This window comes from Garra rufa, chromosome 11 (genome assembly GCF_049309525.1).
Source record: "Garra rufa chromosome 11, GarRuf1.0, whole genome shotgun sequence".
Classification (NCBI taxonomy): Eukaryota; Metazoa; Chordata; class Actinopteri; order Cypriniformes; family Cyprinidae; genus Garra; species Garra rufa.
Window position 1 is genome coordinate 40,975,965 of NC_133371.1, and position 21,907 is coordinate 40,997,871.

Genomic DNA, 21,907 nt, shown 5'->3' on the forward strand with positions numbered 1-21,907 from the left:
TTTTACTGTTTACTGCACATTGTTATTCCTCTCCGTATTGTCCTATAGCGAGTAATGAAGCAGAAGTCTCACCCATATACACACAGAAAAATAGGGGTGTAAAATTGTACCTTTTGAGGTTCTACAGCTTGTCATTGGAGCAGTACCCTTAAAAGGACATCTTTGTACCTTTTTTATCCCTATAGGGTACATATTAGTACCTTGGAGTAGTAATACATATAATTTAGATACTAATATGTACCTATTAGGGGTAAAAAAAAAAAAAAAAGGTACAAAGATGTCCCTTTAAAGGTACTGCTCCAGCGACAAGCTTTTGAGCCCTAAAAGGTACAATTTTAAACCCCTATTTTTCTATTTTTACTGTTTACTTCAAGTTGTTATTCTTCTCCTCATTTTCCTATAGCGAATAATGGACCAGAAGTCTCTCCCATAGGCTTACTTCTGCATTGAAGGAAAAGGTGGATAAGGTCAATTTTCCAGGCCCCCTTAAAGTCAAGAAACTTAATTTTCTTGTTGTACTCTTTCACAGATTGCAGATAAAGATGTTGTAGATTTCTGTTCACCTTTAAACACTTCCTCTGATATTATTGAGGTTATAGTTTAATAAACCCCATCATATTCATCATATGATCAAGTCATCATATTATCGAGACAATATATCTTATTAGTAAATCTATCATTCTATATATCGTATTTTTCTATGTATCTGTTATTCTGTACATATCATTCCATCTAAAGTTTTCTGCCGGTTCTAAGTATTTTCTGAAATATGGAGTGACAAAATGAGATAACCAAAATTCCCTCTGTAAAAACATTTGACTCTGATGTGTCAAAAAAATTAAACAAGAATTTTGAAACTGACTTCATCCAGTGTTTAGATTTTTGTCCTAGAAATGTATGCAAATTAGCACATATTTCATTAAACAGTGCCTCATTTGTCATGATCTGGGCTGTGGGGTTTTCCCTCAGCCACCTGAGAGCGCTGTTTCCCTTCCCTTGCACTGCACTTCCCTGATCGTTCACACCTGTCTTTGTCATTAGCACTCATCTTCCCACACCTGTTCTCAATCACTCAGTCTATAAGAACTCTCATTTCCCACTCATCATCCTGTCTGCATTGTCTTCGGTACTGTCTGTCTCTCTGTTCCCGGATCCTATCTTCTAGTCGTGTTTGGTTTAATTAAAATATATACTTACCTGCATTTGGACCCTGACCTCATCTCTCTACGTGACATAATTTGTATATTAAATCCGTACATTTTAGAAAACTTGTAATACAAAAAATGTTTGCAATTAACAATGTAATCAATCAACTGAGTAGGTAAGTTGATAACTATTAGTTTTTTTTTTACCCTATTCACCTGCAGTGTCTAAATAAAAAAGTGAAGAAATGTATGTTTCTCGCTGTACTTCTTCATTTGGCTCGCAAATAAATGTGCATGTAGATTTCAGTTCACACATTTAACTCTGTAACCTCTCAACACTTCCTCTGAAAATATTAGGGTTATAGTTTAAAAAAAATAGGCCATCATATCATTGGCACAATCCTATCAGGAAATTTCTTTTCAGCAGCTCTTTTCTGTCTCTCTAGCATTCTATCATATCAGAAAATGTTTTTACTGTATAACTATATATATATAACTAAAAGTTTTAATGGCAAAATGGCAAAATATGCATTCATAAGGTAAAGTTTCCAAGCTCCAGTCCAAAAATTATCTTCAGAAAATACATCAATAAGAAAGCAAATAAATGTTTTTTTTCTCACTGTACTCTTTCATTTGGGTCACAAATAAACATGCTGTAGACTCCTGATCACACATTTACCTCTGTAACCTTTCAACACTTCCTGACAATATTGAGGTTATAGTAAAAAAAAAAAATTAACCAAGTCATCATATTATTGGCACAATTTATCTATGCATCTATCATTATATTGTGAACCATAATGTTTTATTGAATATAATGGTAAAAGCTATTTTATATTTTGTACAATGTTGTATTATTTTATTTTAAAATATACATTCATATAAGGCTCCAGAACAAGATGCATTTTTAAGGAAATCAAGTTTTGTTTGAAAAATGTATTCGATTAGAAAGATTTTTGATGTACACTTTTAATTGGGTTGTAATCAAGCTTTACATTCCTGATCACACATTTACATCTGTAACCTCTCAACACTTTCTCTGACAAAATTAGACAATGTATAAATAAATAAATAAAGTCAGCATATCATTAGCCTAATATATATTTTCAGAGAATCTCATTTTGACACCCCGTATGTCAAATTGAATGTGAAAATTAACTAGATTTATGTTAGGAGACAAATACAAATACAGTATCAAAACCATAACTGTACAGTAAACAGAAATCTACAGGAATAAATACTAATGCTGTAAAATCACAATAAATCAAAACGATAATGTTTGACGTATATTCCAACGACTATAATGGAAAAACTATTTAGTTTTTAAATCCTGGAAATCAAGTCCTGTTTGGAAAATGTCTTTAAGGTAAGACACTGCAGGTAACTAGAGTAAAAATATTAACTAGTTATAGCCTTACTTACCCAGTTGATTGATTACATTGATAATTGCAAACATTTTTTCTATTAAGTTTTCTAAAATGTTAGGTTTAAATATGCAAATGAGGCATTATTTACTGAAACATGCACTAATTTGCATACATTTCTAGTACAAAAATCTAAACACTGGATGAAGTCAGTTTCAAAATTCTTCTTTAATATTAGAGTCAAAAGTTTTTACAGAGGGGATTTTGGGAATCTCATTTCGTCATGACATAATTCATGACAATATATATATATATATATATTTTTTTTTACCATTTTTAAGACATAAAATGTTATATAAAATCAAGCAAATTATATATGAACAAATCCCTCTGTAAAAATCGTCAGGATATAGACAGGAATAAAAATGTAAAGTTTAATGCTTGTAAGTGCTACTGAAGTGGAGATTTATGGCTCAGTGTAGGAGAAAAAACTAATTTTGATAAAAAGGCCTTTAAAAATATGGATTGTAATTGAAATCTATAGACACAAATAGATAAAGTGCTATAAAACTTTAATGTTAATATAAAATGTTTTCTTTCCACTGGTCTAAGAAAACACTTTATGAAAAAACAAAAAGTACAAAATCTCAAATTTGTCAGGTGCATGAAAAAACAGCATTTTTGCCTGCAGTGCCTCGCTTTTGCGTGTATATGTACATTTTTGTACTTTGTTTTAGCATTCTCATAGAAGACAGTAAAATAGCTACTCTCAAAGGTCGAGGATTGTGAGTCAATAAAGTTTGTACAAACCGGAAATGTGACGTCACAAAATGGCGGCCTCCATGTGGCTGTAGAATCAACGTGATTTTGCTCATGTTTTCTATTCTGTAACGTACAGAAAAATCATCCAAAAATCATCTTACAAATTGGTGGAAACCACAATAAGGTAAGATATAAGATATACCTTATAATATTTTGCATAAACGATGCTGTTTATTGAAAACAAACATACACAAGTTAAACTCCTGTCATAGACTATAAGCGTGAGGTTGATGGAGAAATTAGTTATTAGTTGTAGAAATGGATTTACGCAGGGGCTTCTTCTTTTAAGCGCGATCTTAAGGATATCATATGTGTTATGTTGCATGAATTTGATGTACACAACTTCCCAATGTTACTGTTCGTTTATAAAAAATTAGGAAGGACTGTGTTACTAAACGTTTATGTTTGTGAATTTGTAAATTATATTTTAATAACCAAATGTCAAATTTACTGAAAATGTAGTAAACCAAAACCTTTATGTATGATTTTGAAAACGGTATCAAATTGCAAACCCTACAATACTACTTTATAGTAATGTGCTGTTACCTTATATTCACTTTCATGAATGCTTATGAATGCTGAAGTAATCTGAAGTGTTGTGATATTGCAGGTCCTCAGAGTGAACCTGCTTTAACTGAGAACCAGTGTTCATATTTGAGATGGCTTCTTTTAAACCCACCAAAGTTCAGGTTATTCCTAAACTAGGAGAGAAAGTAACAGAGGATACACTCTACTGGAAGAATTACAAGGTTTGAGATGTCATTGACACACATTTATATGTAAAAGGGAAAATGTATATCTGAGGTGTTTTGATTGGTGTTTAGGTACACTGACAGTCTGTATTTTGTCTTTTAGTTTCCTGTGCAAATTAAAGAGTTTGGTGCTGTAAAAAAGATCGACTTCTCTCCTCTCGCTCCTCACAATTATGCCGTCACAGCCTCCACTAAAGTGAGTCTATTTATCTTCATTTTCTTTTAGATTGACATGTTTATGTATTAATTTTCCCTTTTATTCATATAGAGCTTTTTTTTAAATCTATATTTTTTACTACAAGTCAGAAGTTTTAAAATGTCTTCTGCTTACCAAGTCTGCATTTATTTGTTCCAAAGTACTACAAAAAAACAGTACAATTTTGAATTTTTTTTTACTATTTAAAAAAACTGTTTTCTATTTCAATACAGTTTAAAATGTAAATTATTCCTGTGATTTCAAAGCTGAATTTTTAGCATCATTACTCCAGTCACGTGATCCTTCAGAAATCATTCGCTGCTCAAAAAATATTTATTGTTATTATGTTAGAATTTTCAGAGTATAATTTTTTTTCAGTTTCTTTTTATGAATAGGAAGGTCAGAAGAACAGCATTTATCTAAACTAAAAATCTTTTGTTTTTGACATTATAAATGTCTTTGTCATTACTTTTGATCAATTTAAAGCATCCTTTGTAAATAAAACTATTAATTTCTCTAATTCCCCCTCCCAAAAAATAAATAAATAAAAAATTATACTAATTCCAAACTTTTGCATGGTATAGTGTAGCATGTAAGCTTTTTACTTTAGATAAATGCTGATCTTTGGATCTTTGTATTAATTCTATAAGCCTGAAAAAAAATTACTCAACTGTTTTAAGTAATGACGATAATAATACTAATAATAAATGTTTCTCAAGCAGCAAATCGGCATATTAAAATGATTTCTGAAGGATCATAAGACACTGAAGACTGGAGTAATTATGCTGAAAATTTAGCTTTGATCACAGGAATAAATTACATTTTAAAACACATTCAAAGAGAAAAGAGTTTTTTCAAATAGTAAAAATAATTCAAAATTTTACTGTATTTGCTGTACTTTGGATCAAATAAATGCAGGTTTGGTGAGCAAAATCGACTTCTTTAAAAAACATGAAAAATCTTACTGTTCAAAATCCTTTGACTGGTAGTCTATATTTATAAATAAAGTATTTATATACTAATAAAGTATTTGTTATACAGCCTTTAATTATACTGATTTTAATTTAAAATTATAAAGACAGTAAATAGAATTACAAAAAGTAAAAAAAAAAAGTTCTCTTGTATGTAATGTTATGTGTATAAATATTCTCCTATGTTTATTGTATGAATATTTTAAATAGTATGTATACAGTGTGTTTATATTTATAATTATTTCAATTTTTTGTCACGTTTAGAATATTGACAAATAAAAAAATTAATAGAATAAATACAGTAATGCAGTAAACATTGCTTATATATAATAATAAGAACCTTTAATAAAAATAAATAAGTAAAACTGCAAATAAGAGCTAAGTATAAGTAGAATGTTTATATGCATAACAGTGCAGATGATTTGAGCAGAAAATGTTTCATTGTCATAAAAATAATTCCCTAAGTACTGAACTACTCTCATGCATGCAATATGCTGATATTATAATGTTCTGCATCAGGTCCACATATACGGACCTCACTCTCAAGAGCCCATACAGAGCTTTACACGTTTTCGGGATACAGCGTATGGTGGGACTTTCAGAGGCGACGGGAAACTTCTAGTGGCAGGAAGTGAGGAGGGACTCATCCGTCTGTTTGACGTCAGCGGTAGAGTGGCTCTCAGACAGTTCAGGGGACACACCAAGTATGTCCCCGCATGAAATATTTCCTAATAAATAATGTGTTCAATAACTTAAATCTTTCAAATGGCATCTTGTACCCTTGTAAAGCAACTCTGTCAGCAATTCTGTTGTCTTAAGTGTGTCTTTCTCATGTGCAGGGCGGTACACGTGACCTCGTTCCTGTCTGATGGGTTACGTGTGGTGTCGGGGTCCGATGACCTGTCGTGCCGTGTGTGGGACGTTCCCAGTGGTGCTGAGCTCTGCTCGTTCACTGAACACACAGACTATATCAGAGCTCTCGCCCCCAGCAAACTCAACCCAGATCTGTTTGTCACAGGTAGCCATGTTTAATTCTCATCTGTACTTCACATATGTGATCCTGGACCACAAAACCAGTCATAAGGTTTTTTTTTTAAATAAGCTTTCCATTGATGTATGGCTTGTTAGGATAGGACAATATTTGGCTGAGATACAACTATTTGAAAATCTAGAATCTGAGGGTGCAAAAAAAATGTAAATACTGAGAAAATCACCTTTAAAGTTGTCCAAATGAATTTCTTTGCAATGCATATTACTAATCAAAAATAAAGTTTTGATATATTTACGGTAGAAAATGTACAAAATATCTTCATGGAACTTGATCTTTACTTAATATCCAAATGATTCCCATTCATTCTGATACAGAAATCACCTTCCTTAGCTTTTACTGATTGGTTTTAACATTACTAATTTAATTTGAATTTTCTGTTGTTCTTCTGTTGTTTTAATAGTATGTCTATAAATATCCTGCTGCATTTAATGTTTGTATATATATATATGTGACCCTGGACCACAAAACCAGTCTTAAGTCGCTGGGGTATATTTATAGCAATAGCCAAAAATACATTGTATGGGTCAAAATTATAGATTTTTCTTTTATGCCAAAAATCATTAGGAAATTCAGTAAAGATCATGTTCCATGAAGATTTTTTGTAAAATTCCTACTATAAATATATCAAAATGTAAGTTTTGATTAGTAATATGCATTGTTAAGAACTTAATTTGGACAACTTTAAAGGTGATTTTCTCAGTATTTTGATATTTTTTGCACCCTCAGATTCCAGATTTTCAAATAGATGTATCTCGGCCAAATATTGTCCTATCATAACAACCATACATCAATAGAAAGCTTATTTATTGAGCTTTCATATGATGTATACATCTCAGTTTTGTAAAATTTAACCTTATGACTGGTTTTGTGGTCCTGGGTCACATATATAGATGAGTAACAAGTTTAAAAGAACAACATTTATCCAAAATATAAATCTTTTCTAACCATGTAAGTCTATGCTATCACTTTTTATTAATTTAACACATTATGGGTGAATAAAAGTATTAAGAATAAAAATTTACTGACCCCAAACTTTTGAACAGTAGTGTATATTGTTAGAAAACCTTTCTATTTTAAATAAAGGTTGTTCTTTTTTACTTTTTGTTGGTCAAACAGTCCTGAAAAAAAGTATCACGATTCCAAAAAAAGATTAAAATATTTCAAATGAACATTTTAAAATATATTTAATATATATAAATTACAATGTTATATATGTGAAACTATTAAATAAGTTGTTAATATAATACTAAGAATAATACATTTTGTGTGAGTGTATATACACGTTTTATATCATTTTAAATATATATTTTCTATTTATACATTTTTATATATACACTTTAAAAAAATTAATTTATTTGTTAAGTTATTATTAATTAATAAAAATAAAATACTTTTATTCATCAAGGATATGTCAAATTGACAATACCTGTCAGTAAAGATATTTCTATAAAAATTATTTTGAACTTAATTCTTTAGGATTCTTTTTCCTATAAATCTAAAAGTATTTACAACATTGATAAATATTTATTAAGCAGTAAATCAGCATATTAGAATGATTTCTGAAGGATCATATGACACTGAAGACTGGGGTAACGATGCTGAAAATTCAGCTTTGCATCACAGGAATAAATTAGAATCTAAAATATATTCAAATCCAAAACGGTCATTTTCAATTGTAATAATATTTCACAATATTGAATATTAAATAAATGCAGCTATGGTGAGCAAAAGAGTCTTCAAAAACATAAAAACCCTGTTTGCTCCAGTAGTTGATGTTTGCATGATTGTCGTCTGTGTTTCAGGTTCGTATGATCACACGGTGAAAGTGTTTGACATGCGATCAGGAAGCAGCACGATGACCATGCAACACGGCCATCCTGTGGAGTGTGTGCTTTTGTACCCGTCTGAAGCCCTGCTGGTGTCCACAGGTAAACAACACTAGTCATCGTAATGCAGAAATATACTTCGACTTGGTGCATTACTGTAGTTTTCAACTGATGTCAGCTTGAATGTGGCTCTTGGTTGAAATAAGAATGTGTGTGTTACAGGAGGCCGCTATGTGAAAATTTGGGACTTGTTGAAAGGCGGACAAGAGATTGTTTCTCTTAAGAATCATCACAAAACAGTTACATGTGCATGTTTGAGTTCTGTAGGCAACAAACTGCTCACAGGATCGCTGGATCGGTATGTCTGCATGTGTCAGCTGTACTAAAGAAATGCTATTAAGTGCTTATTTGTGAGAAAGTTGAATTTCTTTATTTCGCTTTTCATTTTAGTCACATCAAAGTGTATAACTCCGCTTATAAGGTTGTATACGATTTCAACTTTGATGCGGCCATCCTCAGTATGGCTATTGCGGTACGTTTAGTTCATTCACACAAATAAATCTGTTTATCTGAACCTGTAAATGTGGGTTTTCATTTGAACTTGAATTAAAGCATTGTTTATTGTGGTTCTCCTCTAGCCTGATGATGAAGTGATTGCTGTGGGGATGACCAATGGAGTGTTGAGTGTCAGGCACAGGAGACACAAAAAAGTCAAGGAGTCAACGGTACCTACTCGAAGGCGACGGCTTCCGGCATACCGGGTCTTTGTCAAGGGAAAGAACTTTGTGCCCAGACAGGTGATTTTTTTTGTTTGTTTACTTTTTTTGTGGATGACTAAATCATTTAATTTGAATTAAAATTCATTAATTAATTTTAAAAAATATATTTGCTTATTTCTTAACTTTGTTCTATGTGATTTTTTTTATATAAATTAATTTTAATTACATTATGTATTTATTTTTTTTATTATTTTTTTATTTCTGAAAGAATAAAGCAATGAATTTTAATTACATTTCTTATTTGCATACAGTTCGTAAGAGCTTTGTGTCCAAACATGATTGTTTTTTTTACTTTATTTTATTTTGTTTTGTTTACTTTTTTCCAAACAAATAAATCAATGAATTTTAAATAAATTAAATTTCTTATTTGATTATTTGCTTATTTCTTAACTTTTTACAGACATGTGATTTTATTTTTCTCCCTAAATGAATCAATTAATTTTAATTACATTTTGTATTTATTTCTTATTTATTTATTTTATTTTTCTAAATGAATAAAGCAATGAATTTTAATTGCATATCTTTTTTGCTTACATTTCGCAAGTGCTTTTTTTTTCCAAACATTTGTATTTTATTTTATTTATTTTGTTTTATTCTTTCTAAACGAATGAATTAGTGAATTTTAGTTAATTACATTTCTTATTTTCTAACATGTCTCAAGAACTTTGTGCCCAAACATGTATTTTATTTTATTTTATTTTATTTTACTGTTTTAATTTAAATTAAATTACTTTTAATTACTTTTTCTGAATGAAAGTATAAGAAAATTGTATTTAATTGCATTTCTTATTTACTAACATTTTACAGAAACCTTGTGCCAAAACGTGATTTTGATTTTATTTTATTTATTTTAATTAAATCTCTTATTTGCCAGCATTTCACAAGAAGTATGTGGCCAAACAGGTTATCTTTATTTATTTTTTTATAATATTTTCATTTTTCATTTGACTTTTAGAATGAATCAACGCATTTTAATTACTTCATTTAAATTTCTTATTTGCTAACATTTCAGTTGATTTCTAATATAGCTTTTCTACTGCTATATTCATATGTCAGCTATATAAATCATGAAATGTTTACAAAATAAGAATTTATTTTAAAACCATGTTTACTGAGACATGTTTATTCATATAAGACTGTTTGTATGCTTAATTTTTGCTGCATTGTTTTTTTTTTTCAGCAGTGTCTTACAGTCATTTCATGTCTCTTTTAGGATGATTTCTTGGTCAGTAAACCAGTGAAGGAATATCTATGCAAATATGACTCACAGCTGAAATCTTTTGAGGTGTCCAAAGCGCTGGACACAGCTCTGGAGGTAAACACATACCTGTGTGTATTTAATGCAGTTTGATGTATGATATGACTGTTCAGATGGAGATATCAGTATGTGTTTGTGCATGTTTCACAGATGTGGTCACGCACCAAAAAACCAGAGGTGACCGTAGCGGTTATCATAGAGATCAACCGCAGAGGAACTCTGAAAAACGCTCTCGCAGGACGAACTGAATCGAGCTTAACCAGGATCCTCAAATTCGTTCTCAAGTGAGTAACTCTCTCACGTCTTATTCCGACAAGCACGTACTCTTATGACTTCAAACTCCCATACAAAACTCAATATGTCACCTCCTTATATTGGCTCATATATAGTTGGAGGGGGAATTTGAGAACACTTCAGAATTAAAAAAATGTTAAAAATTTAAATAAACAGATGTAGTAAAGCCTCATTAGAAATTATTCTGGGGGACTTGAAATTCATCAACGTAGGAAAGATTACAACATTTTTCAAGATGATAAAAATATTCCATTTCTGAAACCATTTATGGGGGAAAGTGATATATTTAACTTTAAAATTGAAAAAAAAAAAAAAAAAAAACTAATTTTCAAAAAGGCAAGAAGAGAGTATATTTTGGTACATAATTTTTTTTTTTTTTTTTTTTTTTTGCATTTTGATGTTATGACATAAGTGTTTGTATGTATGTATGAGTATTTTATATATATGTGTATTTTATATTTATTTTATATTGTAATAATTGTGATTGCAAATTTGCAAAAAAATATAAATAAGCAAATTAGTACTATATATATATATATATATATATATATATATATATATATATATTTATATATTATATAATATTATTATATTATTATATAATATATAATATTATATATATTATATAATATATTATATATATTAGTTTATTGATTTATTTGATCATTTAAAAAAAATATTAAGATTTTTTATTTCAGATAAATGCTGTTCTTCTGAACTTTCTATTCATCAGAGAAACCTGAAAAAAATTCTACTTGGCTGTTTTCAACAATAGTATAATATATAATAATAATAATAATGTTTTGAGCAGCAAATCAGTATATTAGAATGGTTTCTTTTAGCTTTGGAATCACAGGAATAATTTTAAATTAAAAATACATTAAAATAGAAATAGTTATTTAAAATTGTGAAAAAAAAATTCAAAATATCTCTGCTTTTGCTGTACTTCGGATCAAATAAATGCAGGCTTAGTAAGCAGAAGAGACTACTTAAAAAAAAAAAGATAGACAGATAGATAGATCTAAGCATTATAATTGCCACATTTTTTATTTTGTCTTGTTTTAACATCATATTTTAGTGCTGATAATGTCAAGATACAAAAATGGGCCCCTAAAAGTATTTTTAAACATAATCCAGACTTAAAAAAGGCATTTTAAAAAGGCACTAAATAACAAAAAATAAGAATAGGGAACAAAATTTTTAAATTGGCTCTCGTGCATCACATCATAAACCAAAACATTGTGTACATGTATATTATTAAAAGTCTGTGGGATATTTACTGCATTTCAGCACTTTTAATATTCTGTGAAGTGCATTCCATAAAATCCTTGTGACAAAACCAAACTTCTTGGAATGATTAAAGCAGCGGGAAATTCTCTGGCAGGTTCTTAGGGTTTGATGAGATTTAAAGTTTGGGTCACACAACACAACACCAGGTCACTTACCGAGAAAAGGAGGTCACAATCATAAACGGGAACACGTCACAAAAATCCTGACCACATTTTATTGATTTAAGGCATTCAGTACCATAATACATTTATTTTGCGACAATGACTTGATATGAAATTATTTTGAAATTAAGTGAAAGGGTGTTTTTTTTTTTGTTTGTTTTTTTTTTTAGGTACATCTTTGACCCACGCTTTTCTCGGCCTCTGCTCATGGTGGGGGATATTATTCTTGGTGAGTTTCATGTCGTATCATGTGCACATGAGTGAATGAGAATAAAGAAGTTGAACTGCTGCTTGTGAAATAGGATTGTTTTTCTCTGTTTTTTAAAGATTTTGTGTGTGTGTGTGTGTGTGTGTGTGTGTGTGTGTGTGTGTAGATTTGTATCAGGACGTTATTCCGCAGTCACCTTCAGTCGAGCGGTTGCTGCAGCTACTAATGGAGGCACTGGGTGTGGAAAAAGACCTCCACCAGGAGCTTCTACAGGTCTTGGGAATCCTAGACACACTTTTCGCATCCCTGACCCCCAGAAAAGAGGTGGCGGCCCTTGCTGCCCCGCCGGTAGATCAGGGGGCACAGCTACAGGCCGCCTGACACTGATTTACAAAACTCTCTTGTGACACAACCGAAACATGCTGGTGAAAAACGAAAGGGAAAGACGGAAGGAAACAAACATGAGAGACAGCTATGGGAAAGACGTTGGCTAATAATCACTGTGTCAGTGTGTCATCCGTTTCTGCTGATGCTTGCAGAATTTCAAACTGTATTTTGTACATTCTTACCATAAAATCTTCAAATCTCTGAGTTCTGGTTTGTTTTTTTCTTTGTATAATAATCAAAACATATCTGAGTGTGAAATGCATTTACAATACATGTACAATTGCTGTTTTTTGTCTTTCTTGACTAGTATCAAATGTAACAACATGGATTAAATTATACTAATTCAAAGAACCAATCATTGGAAAATCCATCTTTCAAGCACTGATCAGACTATTTCCAGTATATACTATTTTCAGTATATAGAATGTTTTACAGAATGTAATTGTCTAGTTTTTACATAATGTTAAGACCGTTCAGTGTCCTGATGAAATTACTATAATAAGAATTGTTCATTTTAATGTAATGTGGCATGCAAAAGGTTCAAAAGTGCTTAAATCTACTATCAATAATGTTTTGGCTTAAAATGTGATGCTTATAATTACGGTCCCAGTTGTTTAATGCTTTGTCATGATGCATTTTTTAGTCTGGGTTAAGTTTAAAAATACTTTTAGAGCTCATTTTTGTATCTTCACATTATTTTCAGGCCTAAAATATAATTTTAAATAAGACTAAATAAAATATTACATTTATATTATTTACTTATATTAAGATATATGCAGTAATAATTTAGTTTTTTTTTTTTTACTTTTAATAAACCTCTTTAAAATACAATCAGAGATATCTATATCTATCTATCTATCAGTCAAAAGTTTTGAACAGTAAGATTTTTTAATGTTTTTTTTTTATAAAAGTCTCATTCTGCATTTATTTGATCCAGAATACAGCAAAACAGTACATTTTTAAAATATTTTTTTCTATTTAAAAGTACTGTTCTCTATTTGAATATATTTTAAAATGTAATTTATTCCTGTGATTTCAAAGCAGATTTTTTTGCACCATTACTCCAGTCAAACAATCCTTCAAAAATTATTCTAATATTCTAATTTGCAAAAAAAAAAAAAAAAAAAAAAAGATTATTATTTTGAAAACATTTGTAACATTGTAAATGTCTTTATCATCACTTTTGGTCAATTTAAAGCATCCTTGATAAATAAAAGTATTAAATTCTATAATTTCTTTCCCAAAAAATATAAAATAAAAAAATACTGACTTCAAGCTTTTGAATGTTATAGTGTATAATGTTACAAAAGATTTTATTTTGTTTCAGATAAATGCTGATCTTTAAGAATCCTGAAAAAATTTACTCAACTGTTTTAAATATTGATAATAAAAAATGTTTATTGAACAGCAAATCAGCATATTAGAATGATTTCTGAAAGATCATGTGACACTGAAGACTGGAGTAATGATGCTGAAAATTTAGCTTTGATCACAGGAATAAGTTACATTTAAAAAATATAAAAATTTTAAGTAGTAAACAATATTCACAACTGCTTTAGCTGTATTTTGAAAGAAATAAATGCAGCCTTGGTGAGCAGAAGATAATTCTTCAAAAACATTAAAAACTTTTAACTGGTAGCGTATCTATCTCATTAGCAATTATCAGTAACGAATAACAAGATTAAACGATATCTAAACAATTTAACGTTACAGTTTTAAAATACCACAGAATTTGGAGCAACTTTAACAAACCCACATTTCTGTAAACAAAACTTCTGCAGAAAGATGTGAATAGGAGCCTTGAGGACGTGGCAGTTCTAAACCAATGACACAATCACGTTTGGATTGAAGTGGACCAATCGCCAAGCGGCTCAGACGACCTCTACTTGGGCGGTCCTGAATGCAATCCTCAATTCGATTGGTCCGTTAAACTGGGTCTGAGCGTTATCTCTTATCTGATTGGTCAGTTGAGAGGTCCGTCCAGAGGAAGCGTCTCCCCAAAGTAGTTTGACGTCCGGAGTTAGTGAGATCAGCCCGGCATCGTGAAACACTACCAAATTCAGCAGGTAAAGTTGCAGTTTTGCATTAAAACATTAACCAGTTAATGTATATAATGCTTATATATACAAAGTTATGCTTCGCGGTTTAGTTTGTGTCATTAAAAGAGTTGCAGGGTTTGTATGAGGCTTAATGTGAAGAATTTAAATGATGTTAGCGTGTCTAATCTTGAGGATGTTCATTAAATAAAAGAATACAATGAACAAATATTTCTTAAAACAGTAGAATATGTATGTTAGCAGGTAACATTTTATTACACTATCAAAAAAGTATTGTGTGTGTGTGTGTGTGTGTGTGTGTATATATAATTTATTATTTGAACTTAAAAGCTTACTGTCACATAAAATAATTAACTATAAATATGTATAGAAGAAGCATGATGTGAAATTATTAATATTTGTATTGTGTCTGTTTACATTGATACATGTGACCCTGGACCACAAAACCAGTCATAATCAAAATTCAATTTTATAAAAGCTGATAAAAGCTTCCCATTAATGTATGGTTTGTTAGAATAGGACAATATTTGACTGAGATACAACTATCTGAAAATCTTCAATCTTGAGTGTGCAAAAAAATAAAAAAATAAATACTAGTTGTCCAAATGAAGTTTTTAGCAATGCATATACTAATAAAAAATTAAGTTTTGATATATTTACGGTAGGACAAAATATCTTCATGGAACATGAATGATCTTAATAAAGATAATTTTTTGATTATTTTGACCCATACAATGTATTGTTGGCTATTGCTACACAAAGGTATACGAGAAGATGGACCTGTTGCCACTGTTGTTGGTCGTCGCCCTCTGCGTTCTTCAGTCCTCCAGCAAACCCATGGAGAAGAAGGAGCGCGTCCATCATGACGCCCCCCTCAGCAACAAGGATCACGATGATGAGGAGAACTTCGACTATGACCACGAGGCTTTTCTCGGGCAAGAGGAGGCGAAGACCTTTGACCAGCTCACGCCAGAGGAGAGCAAAGAGAGACTGGGGTAAAAACACACCACAATTCAATGGAGTTTTCTCTTGAGAAAGTTCTCCAGCTCACTCACTCTTTTTCTATCTACAGTAAGATCGTAGAAAAGATTGACGAGGATCATGACGGTTTTGTGACCATTGATGAGATGAAACGGTGGATCAAGCACGCTCAGAAGCGATGGATCTATGACGATGTGGACCGGCAGTGGCAGGCTCACGATCTCAACTCAGACTCTCATGTCTCCTGGGAGGAATACAAGAACGCTACCTATGGCTACATCCTTGGTGTGTAATGCGTTTATTGATTAATCATGTTTTAGAGGTTGAATCTAATCTAAATTTGGATCTTTTGGACTGACCAGCTATGCTCTTATTTTGCAGTATTGAAATCTAATCTTTTTGTTAAAACTCTGTAGTCAATATCTGACCTCAAAACAACAGATTTAAATGAGGACAAATGTAAAAAACAAAACACTTTTATTATTAATAGCTAGAAATCCAGACTGATGTGATGTGTGTTTTTGTGTTTAGATGAAGCAGATCCCGAGGACGGTTTTAACTACAGGCAAATGATGACTAGAGATGAGCGTCGTTTCAAGATGGCTGTCCGTGATGGAGAAATGAGGGCCAATAAGGAAGAGTTTACAGCGTTTCTTCACCCAGAGGAGTTTGACTACATGAAGGATATTGTGGTGCTGGTATGTCTGGACAATCAGAATGCTAAAAGTGTCTTCCAGTCAAAAGTTTTTGCATTTGCATCTGCATTTATTTGATCCAAAGTACAACAAAAACAGTATATTGAATATATTTTAAAATGTAATTTATTTCTGTGATTAAATCTAAATTTTCGGCATCATTTCTCTAGTTTTCAGTGTCACATGATCCTTCAGAAACATTCTAATATGCTGATTTGCTGTTCAAGAAACATTTATTATTATTATCAATATTGGTTATTTGTACATATTACAGTTGAGTACATATATATTAGCTTTATTATTATATCTTTTATTTATTTTTTAAAGAAATTAATTAGCTAAATAAATGATTTTTATTTAGAAGGAAGCTTTAAATTGATTAAAAGTGATTTATAAAGACATTTGTAATGTTAGAAAAGATTTCTATTATTTCTATCATACATGCTGTTCTTCTGGACTTTCTATTTGTTAAAGAAACCTGAAAAAATTCTACTCAGCTATTTTCAACATAATAATAATAATAATAATTGTTTTTAAACAGCAAATCGGAATATTAAAATGATTTCTGAAGGATCATGTGACTGGAGTAATGATGCTAAAAATTCAGCTTTGAAATCACAGGAATAAATTACATTTTAAAATGTAAAAACTAAACATTAAAAAACTTTATTCTAATGACTGGTAGTGTATATAACATATAAAATGTGTCAGAAAAAAATTGGCTAAAATTGGCTTTTTTCATCCATAGTCCCATGGCCAGTTGATGTAAAAAAAAAAAAAAAATTAAATAAAAACAGCAAACTAGGGATTTGCTTAACACAAAGAATTAAGATACTCAGAAATCAAATAGTCACGATTTGATTTGACAGAAACTACAATTTCGGCTTTCTAGAGAAACCACAAGTTCCTGTAATATATTTTAATTCCTTTAACTCTAATGGAAGTCTATTCCAGTCATGTGTTCCTCTAAAAGCTTATGATAAGTGGCCAAGGGTACTTCTTCTAAAGCTCTTATATACCATCCTATTACTTGATGTATATAATCTTTTAAAAACTGGTGGAGACAACCATTTAAAATCTTGAGCATAAGTACTAAGCAATTCTAAATGTTTTGCCTATGTTTGGATTTTTAGGAGACAATGGAGGACATTGATAAAAATGGAGATGGTTTCATCGACCTGAATGAATACATTGGTAAGTTAAATGTTTTCTTTTTTTTGTGTGTGGATTAAAGAGAGACCAGAAAGGACAGAATTTTTTTTCCCCTCTTCCATGTATTGATTTTATTTTTTTCATATTTGCTCTTGTCTGTGTGTGAATTTCAGGTGATATGTACAGTCAGGACGGTGATGCAAATGAACCAGAATGGGTGAAAACAGAAAGAGAACAGTTTACAGAGTTCAGGGATAAAAACAAAGACGGCCGTATGGATAAAGACGAGACCCGTGACTGGATCTTGCCTTCCGACTACGACCATGCAGAGGCTGAGGCCAAACACCTGCTGTATGAATCTGATGCAGATAAGGTAAAAGCATGGTAATTCTCTGTGATGTTGTGTTTAAAGGGACATTTTGCAGTCATATACAGTTGAAGTCAAAAGTTTATATACACCTCGCAGAATCAGCAAAATGTTAATTATTTGACCAAAATATGAGGGATCATACAAAACGCATGTTATTAGGGCCCAAGCCCAGAATGGGCGAAGGCCCTATTGTTCTTCTAAGGATTCTTATTTTATTTTTTATTTTATTTTTTATTTTTTTCAACCTTCTGGGCACTTTTGGGGGCCTTAACATACTCAAAAACTCTTGAAAATTTGCACACACATTGGAATCAGCGCCCCCTGGAACACAGTCAGAAAACTTGATGTACTGCGCACACATACTTACACGTATTCATATTAAACTCGGTACACATATAGATCTCACTGAGCCAAACAACTTTTGTACTCTATGTCATAGGCTGCACCCAACAGGAAGTGAGATATTTAGGGCTGAGTAAAAAGCGCTTGCTCTGGATTTTGATATACTCCTCCCAGGATTTTCATGGGATTGTCACCAAACTTGGTCAGCATGATCTCAAGACATTGGGGATGCAAAATTGCGAGCGGATTTTTGATATCTCGAACGGTTTGGCAAGGCGACAAAGTTAAGGCGAGAAATGAGAAACAGGAAGTGTCTAATAACTGTTGCACACATTGCCTGATTCTGATGAAACTTCACCAGTTTGTTCGTTTTATGATGCCGATTACATAAACGTGACTATTATGAGTCAAAGTTATAGCGCCACCAACTGGCAGCAGGAAGTGTGTCATTTTCAAAATGCTTTGAAATCAGCCTCTTAATTTTACTCGATTATCTTCAAACTTCATCAAAATAATGTAAAAACATGGCCGATGAGAATATGTAAACGGGTCGATGATAAATCAAATGCTGTTGCCATGGCAACGTGTCAAACTTTAAAATTAGGTTCCTGTCTTTTCGAGGCAGATAACATGCTTAGAATTTCATGAAACTCAAAACACATCAAAATATTAATGGTAGTTAGACACTGGCAAAAGGCCATAAATGGGTGTGGAGCAGGCACTCTATAGTGCCATCTTTTGACAAAAGTTGGGGGGTTAGTTTTTCCTACAGTCACCAAACTCTGTACATATTTCGTTCTCATCAATCTGGACAACTTTCTAAATTAAACTCATTAGCTACGACCAACAGGAAGCTGGCTATTTTGATTTGAATGTGGATTTTTTGGGAAAATCAGGATGTAAACAAATTCATACTTCTCGTAAGAGCAACATGCTGTTCACACCAAACTTTTTTAACACGAAGAGAATATTCTGAAGATGCTAAATTGCGGGCGGATTTGGGATATCTTGAACGGTGTTGATGTGGTGATTTTTTTAAAGTAAAAAAGATAACCATAATTTTTTTTATATCTTTAAAGTGCAGCATCCAAACTCTTTAAAACTTTTTTCACACAAAGAACTAATCATTCTGAGCAAATGCTGTTAATCTCATAAGTATACAAGCTTCTATGAATTAAAGACAATTAAAAAAGAAATCAGAAATCTGCTCTCACTCTGCCTGACTGTATGTCTATGTGTGACTGAAGGGGAAAGGGGTGAAAGGGAGAGAGGGAGAGAGAGTGAAACATGTTGTTTTGCAATAGACCATCTTTGAGGAAGATATGCACATTGATGTAGTGTAACCTACATAAATATGTCTATTTGTGTTCATGTTCATGTTAATTCACAGTACATAAACTTATGTTAAAAGATACAAATTTACATTTTAATAATGTATGAATACTTTTTTTAGCTTAATATTAATTAACCTTAATAAATGCTATTTAATTACTGTTCATGTTAACTAATATAATTAATGTTAACAAATGAAACTGGATGGCCAAATTTGTATGTCTGTGTGTTGATTTTAAAGTGTAACCCTTTCAATGCTGTAAACTTTAAATCCAAACTGGCTGAGGGTTACTGTGAATGCATGTGCCAACTGGGCACCGTTTTCCTGATGCTATCAGGATAAAGACTGCGCAAATGGCGAGGGCCCGTTCATCGCTGCATGCAGCTTTAATTTTTTATTTGGTATTGTACCAAATAAGATATTTGACATAAAAGATGTTTACATATAGTCCACAAGAGATAATAATTGTTTGATTTATAAAAATGACCCCATTCAAAAGTTTACATACACTTGATTCTTAATACTGTGTTGTTACCTGAATGATCCACAGCTGAACCTTCTGTAATAGTTGCATATGAGTCCCTCAGTTGTCCTCAGTGTGAAAAGATGGATCTCAATATCATATAGTCATTATTGGAAAGGGTTAAAATACACAAAAATGCTGAAAAACCAAAGAATTTGTAGGACCTGAAAGATTCTTCTGACAAACAGCAGACAGTTTAACTGTTCAGGACAAACAAGAGACTCATGAACAACTGTCACTAAACAAAAAAAACACAGCTGTGGATCGTTCAGGTAACAACACAGTATTAAGAATGAAGTGTATGTAAAGTTTTGAATGGGGTCATTTTTATAAATTCAACTATTATTTTCTTATGTGGGCTATATGTAAACGTCTTTTATGTGAAACATCTTATTCAGGTCAGTCCTAAATAAAAAATAACATGCATTTTGTACTGTACGATCCCTCTTATTTTGGTAAAATAATTAATATTTTACAGATTCTGCAAAGTGTATGTTAACTTTTGACTTCAACTGTATATGAAGTACACTAACTGCTGACAATTATAAATGATGATATGATCTGTCTGTTTGTAAGATTTTATTTTATTTTTTTATCTTGACAGCTGCTTGAATAACTTCTTTTATTTCAATAATAGGACGAACGCCTCACAAAGCAGGAAATTGTGGATAAGTATGACTTATTTGTCGGGAGCCAAGCGACAGATTTTGGAGAAGCTCTGGTCCGACACGATGAGTTTTAATTTTGCAAACTTTGCACTTAAAAAATGCAAAATGAAAAATAATTTATTTTTACGATTTCAAGCACACCACATTGTGAAACATTACTGTGTTTACAAAACATTTCTGTTCTTTCACAGCATTTTTTTTTTAATTTTGGCTTTTTCGTGAACACATCTTTGGTAGATTAACACTCATCACCGTTGGATTCTGATGTGATTTCAAATGCACTGATGAAATAGTATTCAGGTCAGCTTGTGAAGCTTGTCAGAGTGTTGCGTAGAGGTTTGTCTGATTGTCTATAATGCACTAAAATGCGCCTATATAATGGCATGTGTGTAACCCGACACGGCATAAAGCAATAACCGCCCACTAGTGTTTTTACACTGCACATTATATGAACATTTTTTTAGGTATATAAAAAAGATACCATTATATAAACAAATTTTCTAAATAATATAACATGTCTTGAAACCACTACATGCATGTGTTTATCTCCATATAGCCAGAGGATGTGTGATATTGGACATGACTCTAAGCAGTAGATTGCAGTAAGGATGTTGCATTATTTCATGGTCTTTCATGGCGGATAAGAAATTTGATTTACAAAGGATTGTAAATGCAAGGACAGATAAAAGCTGTGTGCAGAATTGATCAATCAACTAATTGGGTGCTCATTTATGAATAAAACCCCGTTTTGAAGGACCGGTCCGTGAGAGCTTTATGAAGTGTTTGTACTCTTATTAATGGACTGAACCGACAAACTAAAGCTGTTCTTTCCTCAAGTGCCTTTTTCTGTTTCCCTCAACCTTATTACATAGACTTTATTTTGGTTTTCTCACCTTTCTTCTCCTCTGCAATTCGTACATGACTGAAAACGACCTCCTCTCCTAACATTAGTATATAATTTGTGTATATATGTTTATAATTGAATGTGAACTCTATTCATTGTATTGTAAATACTGTCTTATAGCTGAGAGTGTTTTCTCAATAAAATTGATGGAAAAAGAATCATTTTCAGTCAGATTTTCATTTGTGAGGTTCCCAGGTGAATTTTTTTTATTTTTCTGCAGATTCTAATCTGATCCACTAGGGGGTGATCTGGTCATTTTTGCTCCCAAAGTAATCTTTATTAGGCATATTGCACCTGCTTTTAGATTATTTTGACATTATTCAATATTATTATTATAATGAATGAGTCACACATAAGTTTATTTTAGAAGATCTAAAA

At 31.5% G+C, this 21,907-nt stretch overlaps 2 protein-coding genes across 2 annotated transcripts; both read left to right on the forward strand.

Moving 5' to 3' along the window:
• Nucleotides 1-3,326: 3,326 nt before the first annotated feature.
• utp15 (UTP15 small subunit processome component) lies at nucleotides 3,327-12,855 on the forward strand. Its single transcript, XM_073850761.1, has 13 exons — nucleotides 3,327-3,455; nucleotides 3,942-4,080; nucleotides 4,187-4,279; nucleotides 5,770-5,954; nucleotides 6,090-6,268; nucleotides 8,104-8,229; nucleotides 8,350-8,485; nucleotides 8,578-8,659; nucleotides 8,766-8,924; nucleotides 10,120-10,221; nucleotides 10,315-10,448; nucleotides 12,080-12,138; nucleotides 12,284-12,855. The coding sequence occupies exons 2-13, from the start codon at nucleotides 3,991-3,993 to the stop codon at nucleotides 12,496-12,498; spliced, it is 1,560 nt and encodes a 519-aa protein (XP_073706862.1). The 5' UTR covers nucleotides 3,327-3,455; nucleotides 3,942-3,990; the 3' UTR covers nucleotides 12,499-12,855.
• Nucleotides 12,856-14,482: 1,627 nt separating this feature from the next.
• calub (calumenin b) lies at nucleotides 14,483-21,687 on the forward strand. The gene is made up of 7 exons (XM_073850412.1): nucleotides 14,483-14,570; nucleotides 15,324-15,556; nucleotides 15,634-15,827; nucleotides 16,074-16,240; nucleotides 17,371-17,431; nucleotides 17,563-17,762; nucleotides 20,595-21,687. Exons 2-7 carry the CDS (start codon nucleotides 15,336-15,338, stop codon nucleotides 20,697-20,699), a joined length of 948 nt encoding a protein of 315 aa, XP_073706513.1. The 5' UTR covers nucleotides 14,483-14,570; nucleotides 15,324-15,335; the 3' UTR covers nucleotides 20,700-21,687.
• Nucleotides 21,688-21,907: the final 220 nt, after the last annotated feature.